The 6,528-nt window shown below is 36.0% G+C and overlaps 3 protein-coding genes across 4 annotated transcripts in view; all 3 read left to right on the top strand.

Annotated features, from left to right (window-relative positions):
* LOC110012318 (translocase of chloroplast 34-like) overlaps window positions 1-1,024 on the top strand; it is a 3,642-nt gene extending 2,618 nt beyond the window's left edge. For both annotated transcript variants that reach the window (XM_020695386.1, XM_020695387.1), the window contains exons 6-8: window positions 211-279; window positions 369-530; window positions 636-1,024. In XM_020695386.1, coding sequence (XP_020551045.1) covers window positions 211-279; window positions 369-530; window positions 636-713 — 309 coding nt within the window. In that variant the 3' untranslated portion in view covers window positions 714-1,024. The remainder of the gene's footprint in view (window positions 1-210; window positions 280-368; window positions 531-635) is intronic.
* Window positions 1,807-3,998, top strand: LOC105166950 (ATP synthase subunit delta', mitochondrial-like). Its single transcript, XM_011086471.2, has 2 exons — window positions 1,807-2,226; window positions 3,471-3,998. Exons 1-2 carry the CDS (start codon window positions 1,822-1,824, stop codon window positions 3,813-3,815), a joined length of 750 nt encoding a protein of 249 aa, XP_011084773.1. The 5' UTR covers window positions 1,807-1,821; the 3' UTR covers window positions 3,816-3,998.
* Window positions 4,880-6,031, top strand: LOC105167192. Its single transcript, XM_011086815.2, has one exon. The coding sequence runs from the start codon at window positions 4,981-4,983 to the stop codon at window positions 5,920-5,922; it is 942 nt and encodes a 313-aa protein (XP_011085117.1). The 5' UTR covers window positions 4,880-4,980; the 3' UTR covers window positions 5,923-6,031.

Below are 6,528 nucleotides of genomic sequence, written 5' to 3'. Positions count from 1 at the left end.
ATAATTAAAAGTATGATTCTGCAGTTAGGTTCTTATTGTACCTCATCTACCATCTCCAATTTCTATTCTCTTCTATCCGCAACCTGCTTCATTTCTATTTGCACATCTTTATTTCTCTATCAAATTTCTGCATCACATGGAATTTGATATGGAATATTCTTGGATTTCCATTTCCCTCAATCTTACTATTCTGCTAATTTCTGTTCTTAGAATTTTGGTATTCCTGTTGCTTTGGTTGAGAACAGCGGGAGGTGTAACAAGAATGAACATGATGAGAAGGTTGGTTTCTTTTTCTTTCATTTCTTGCGCATCTTTGTCCTTACTACTCGCATTTATTCAAGTTTCTGAGCATTTCGATTGAATTGCAGATCCTTCCAACTGGGACTCCATGGATTCCGAACTTGGTTCATATCATCACTGATGTTTCCTTAAATGGAAAATCTGGTATTCTCGTTGACCAGAAATTGATTGAAGGTCCGAATGCGAACGACAGAGGCAAAGTATTTATCCCCTTGATCTTAGCCCTCCAGGTAAGCTTTCTGGTTTTCATTTTCCAGAACAATGTTATTTCCAAATGGAGAATCAATAATAGTATATCTAATTCTCTTCTCCTCATCTACTTTTGCTTTTAACAGTACTTCTTTGTCATCAAACCAATACAAAAGTGGATCAAGGATGATGTTGCTAGAGAGTCTAGGCCTGCATGGGATTAAACAATCATCTCCAGGATCGATCTCTCTTTTGTCAATTTTTCCTGTTTTTGTGTCGTTCGTTGCCCTATGGGTCTTTTGCCTTTGCACCAATCATGGTGCATTTTATTTCATGTTCTCTCTTACACATTAAGAGCATCAACAATGTCCGGCTGTAGAATTTACTATAACTAGATTTTGATCTTGTTCGCATATGTTCTTCAATTTCAATCACTGTAAATCATCTTTTTAGTTGGCAACTCTACAAACTTGGGGAGAAAACGCCTAACTTGACTTGGAACTTCAAAGTGAAATTCGAACTTGGTGAACTCAAATTGATCATATGGCAAGTTTAATAACATATTGTAATGTAAGCGGCTAGAGTTTACCTCGTACTTGAATCATATATCAGATATTCGCTTGCCACTACTGATGTTGAGTTCGTTCTTCTGGACCTCTACAATTTAGTGAACATTGTGGAATTTTGTGCTTTATTAATTACTTTGATCAATCAAAAATTCAAAATCTATACTTTTATACTATCTATATGCCATTATTATATTATACAATAATCGAAATTGGTTTATTTTATTTTTTAATACTATGTGTAAATTATTTTATGAGCACATTGGATCATGCAGCGCATACTAACAACATACAAATTAAAAAGTATCCTCAATGAAACTTAAATAGCAGTAAAAAGTTATAAATATTTTTTAATATTTGATGAAATTATATAATTCCTAAAGAAAAATTTGGAATTGTCAATTATGTTCTTGTACTTTTTTTTAAATGAAATTTTGTAAAAAGAGTTAGGCAAGGTGAATGAAAAAATTTTAAAATTGCAAAAAAAAAAAAAGGAAAATTTTAAAGTAAATAAAATTATAATTCATTATCCATTAAGATATTTTGGTCAATTTATCAAAAAAAAAATAAATAAAAATTTTAGTCAATTACTGATTGTGCTAGTTATAGGCGATCGTTAAAATACAAAATATTGGTAATTCTTAAATAACAAAAGGCTATTTTATTATGCGAAACCCTTAGGAAGCTCATTGTAATTTATTTGCAAAAATTTATTATTTGTCCTTTCACAATCAAGTGAAAATTTCAAATTACTTAAAAGCCCATAATGAGCTTATGGGCCTATCTCTCAATACCTAATGAGGCCCATTCAAGTTATCAAATTGGTCCTCACTGTAGTTCTCTCAGCTTCCATTTCCTCCCTAGAAACTCCACACTCAGAGACACTCGCTTCCAAAATCTTGAAATGTTGAGACAAGCGCAACGATTCCTCCTGACCCGAGCGTCGGCCTCCGCGACGAGGTCGACCCGTCCTTTCTCCACAGATCTCCCGGCGGAGACGGCCGGCGACTCGAAGTTCATTGACGCTTGGAAGAAATTGATCCCGAATATGGACCCACCGAAAACCCCTTCAGCATACATGGCGCCACGGCCCCCAACCCCTTCCACAATTCCCTCGAAGCTTACAGTCAATTTAGTTCTTCCTTATGACTCTGTCTTATCAGCCAAAGAGGTATATATGTGCTAGAATATGTCGTAGTTTTTTATGATGATGAAAGTTCTGATCTTTATGTGGATGCTGAGGTTCAGCGTTTGGCCCTTTTAGTTCTAAAGCGAAATCTGAAATGGGGATAATGGGGTTCTGCGTCTGATTTTATATCTTGGCTTTCGAGGTGTTTGTGTGCGGCAATTCTTAGTTCGTAAAGATTATATTTACGTTTATGGGGACAGCCTGAGGGATTATTATTCATTGTTACATAGCATGTTCTTTAATTCATCGTTTTGAAGGCTGTTGTTATTTTCCACAAAATAAAAATGACTGTTTACTACAATGCCCTAGCCTTTGAGATATACCATTCTTGTTCTTGGATGGGTTTACTTTCATCAAATTTGACGATTGGACCAATCCTGCACTATATGTCATTTTACGAGTTCTACGTTGTTTTGGTTTTTCCATTCAAGATACTCAGTGTAAAACTGCTTATGTTCTTGATGGTTAGATTGATTGGTTATCCATAAGAAGTTCTCAATTTCTGTCTTGCTCAAATCTTTATGATTTATTGTTTTCTATGTTTGGTTTGGGAGTGAAGTTGCATTAACTTGGGGAAAGGAGCTGATGACACTTCTTTTGCACTACTGAAGTTCGTTTTTTTATATTGGTTTTTATTTTTAGCATTTTGTCTACTAATTCCTGTCGCAAATGTGGAGATACACTTCTTGAGCTAAGGCGAAGAATGTGGTTGGCGTTGTTGTGCTAGCCAAAATTGAAGTAGCAGGTGTTCAAGAATTACACTGAATGTATATACTAGAGAATGCATCCTTGTGAATACTTGAGCTCTAGGTTCTCAAATCAAAGTTCATGTCCTAAATGCTGGTTGGCTTGAGAATGGAAAGCAATCTCAACATCTATTTTATTTGGCTTTGCTTCGCATCAATCAACCCACTGGTGTTATTCTACCAATTGAGGATCTCAAACCATCAATAACTATGCTCCATCATAGGGTTTGTCCAAATGACTTGTTGCTTGAATCTTTTCAAAAGCAACATTCTCAACATTAGAGCTATTTTCTTTAGAATTCTTTTGAGGAATTAATTTGATTTGGTAATTGCTGTAGCTGGCTCTAACGCATGATTCTTGAGACTTCATACTGAAGGTTTGCAAAAACCTCATAACTCCATTTTTTGCAGCCTCTTGTATGGGATTTTGGGTTTGCACTGCTATTTACTACGCCAGTGTCGGTATGTATTCTGTTATAGGTCGATATGGTCATAGTCCCAGCAACTACTGGACAGATGGGTGTTCTTCCCGGTCATGTAGCGACAATTGCAGAGCTGAAGCCTGGTATTTTGTCTGTTCATGAAGGCAACGATGTAACCAAATATTTTCTGAGTGGAGGATTCGCTTTTGTCCATGCAAACTCTGTTGCGGATATAATAGCCATTGAGGCAACGCCCGTGGACCACATTGACCTGAACTTGGTTCAGAAAGGTCTTGCAGAGTTCCAACAAAAGCTAAGCTCAGCATCAACCGATGTAGAGAAAGCTGAAGCGCAGATTGGCGTAGACGTACACAGTGCTCTCAATGCTGCTCTTACTGGTTAAAGACATTTCGGCAACATACATAGTGATTTTCTTGTCCATCTTTGCTGTCTGCTTGAGTTGAATCTTTTTGTGCCCATTTACAGCAGTTGGTTTTCAGCTCATTTTCGACAAACATCTGAGTCCTAATATAGGATTTCTTAAATAAATATATAAGACCATTTCACCTTGGATGTTTTTCTTGAACTTGTGATCTATTCGTCAATTTGTACTAAATTCTAACTATAACATATCTGTAGCGACTTGTGTCCACAATTGAAATCACTAAGTAAATACCATATAATTATTACTAAACAATCAAATTGCATATGCACTTTTACTTTTATGCATATCCAATCGCAAACGTAAAAGTAAACAAGATCTAACAATACTGAATTTAGAATTATGTTTCCACCCCAAAGTTTTGGTTCACACCATATTTTTTTTCTCAAGGAATGAATGGGAACATGAAATCCTTACCGGGATCTCTAATTATATAATAAGTGCAATACATTTACAGTGTGATTGATAAAAATAATAAATTATATGATAAATATATCATATTTACTTTATAATTCATTTGATTCAATCAAATTTAATTTGAGTACAAAAATTTTGAACGGAGGCGCAAAGAATTGAATGAATACTATGGACACATTCACATTTTGTAGAAATTTATGTAAAAGTTTTTTTTTTTTTTTTTGAGAATTCACGTAAAAGATTAGAGAGTGAAAATAATGATAACCTAAAGTTAGAGAGGGAAATGAAGAAAATCAGAAAAGGCAACAATAGGGTCATTTATTACTTTCATATCAACTTTAAGACTTTTTTCTTTTTTGTTTTATCTTTTGAATTGATTTAATCGAACTTTTGTTATGGGCAAACCAGTGAATATAACGAGCTTCTTTGTTATGAGGTCTCAAAAACTCGATCTAGACCACTTGTTGGGCAATCTTGATCTCCTACTGGATCATTATTTATCCTAATCAACTTTGCATTAAAATGCTAAGACTCCTGCACAAAAAGGACACTATTCCATATAAATAACTACTCATCTTAACCGTCAACCTCATTGACATACAGTTTCTTCTTTCAAGAAAATAAATTGTTTCTTGCGACGTTCGCTCCTTCTCTCCATCATCTCAGATTATCTCTGAAACTCTTTTTTCACTTATTGTTCAAGAAGAAAATGGATAGTTATTGCCTCGCTCTCAGGCAACAACTCAAAGAAAAGTTCAGGGCCCGACTGAGGAAAGAAACTGGGCCAGGCGCCGCCGTCGCTGGTGGCAAAGACAACGCAGCGCCCGCTGATAACTACGGAAGCTTTTTTGGGCCTTCGGAGATCGTCTTCGCTGACAGAGTGATTCAAGAAACCATGTCCTGGTTGGAGAACCCAAATTTTGAACGTGGTCGGAAATTCAAGAACGTTGGTCGTAAGAAGTCTGCTGAAGCATCGAAGATTCCGGAAGAAGTATTACAGAAGATGGCTAGAAGGAAAAAAGTTCAGTGCCTGAAAGACGGTCGGGATTATTCGTTTTTGTCGTCTGATTGCGAGATTCCAGTGCCCGTAAAGAAACCAAACAAATCCGGACCGCCTGAGAAAATCCAGGGAGTTCAGGCGATAAAGAAGAATTCTCAAAACAGACAGGGTTTTTCGTTCTTGTCGTCTGATTGTGAAATTCCAATACCTCCCAACATTAATTCCAGGCAGCCGGAGAAAATCCAAGGAGTTGAGGCGATCAAGAAGCCTTCTGAAACGGGTAGGAAGAATTCCAGGCCAGAGAAAGATTCACAGGTTCCCAAGTATTCAAAGAAACCCTCAGAAAAGAAGATGAAATCGCTGATCAGCAAGAAACCACGGGAAACCCCATGTTCCAAAGCTGAGGGGCGGAAGAGAAAACTGGATAAGCCACAGGAAGAGGAAGAAAACATTAACGCTATTAGCATTATCAGAGAGATGTTTGGATATGATCCCACAAAGTTTTGTGATGATGAAGAGGATGTGGAGATGGAGGCTACTTTTGATGATATTCAGAAGGAAGAAAGGCGCAGCATGAGGATCGGAAAGAAAGAGGACGATGAAGAACTCAGGAAGACTCTGCAGGAAAGGAAGAAGAAGTCCAAGCTCTGATCAACTGATCATGAACCCATTCTCTAAAAATTTTTCTTTTTCTAAATTGTGATACAAAAACATGCAATGTTCTCATTTTTTGTCGCCACGTGCACCTTAAAAAATGTAAACGAAGCCTATATTTTAGTACCATTTTGAGCCATTTCAAAAAACATGGTTTAGTATTAATTAAATTATGGTATTAAAAGTGTAATTTTCTCTTTTTCTCTCTATTTTGTATTGATCTGAAATGTAAGATTCGATTCAAATCAATGTGTTAATGATCCGCAACAAATTTCATGTGAATTTAAAAACGAATTATTTGTAATTATCCTTTCGAATGCTTCTTGGACACAAAATACAATTTTCCCGTATCAAAATATATTTATCCTTCAATTTTCATTCTCATACATGTGATATAACTTTAATAGAAAAATTAAGAAAAACAAATTATATATATGGCTATTATTACATAATCACTTATCACAGCGGATCCAGTTAATTAACTTAACAGTTGCATGCATCATATATATATATATAGACTAAACTGATCATTGATAATCATTCAGAGGAAGGCGACGGGTAGTGGCCGTGCTTAAGTGCGTCGCTAACCAAAAAGCACTGCGA

The sequence above is a fragment of the Sesamum indicum genome, linkage group LG7 (assembly GCF_000512975.1).
Source record: "Sesamum indicum cultivar Zhongzhi No. 13 linkage group LG7, S_indicum_v1.0, whole genome shotgun sequence".
NCBI lineage: Eukaryota > Viridiplantae > Streptophyta > Magnoliopsida > Lamiales > Pedaliaceae > Sesamum > Sesamum indicum.
Note: the sequence above shows the minus strand (reverse complement) of the source record. Positions and strands in the feature narration are given on the sequence as shown.

Coding starts and splice junctions, on each gene's coding strand:
- LOC105167192 (XM_011086815.2), top strand. CDS start 4,981: ATGGATAGTTATTGCCTCGCTCTCAGGCAACAACTCAAAGAAAAGTTC.
- LOC105166950 (XM_011086471.2), top strand. CDS start 1,822: ATGAGCTTATGGGCCTATCTCTCAATACCTAATGAGGCCCATTCAAGT. Junction 2,227..3,470: donor CTGTCTTATCAGCCAAAGAG/GTATATATGTGC, acceptor ATTCTGTTATAG/GTCGATATGGTCATAGTCCC.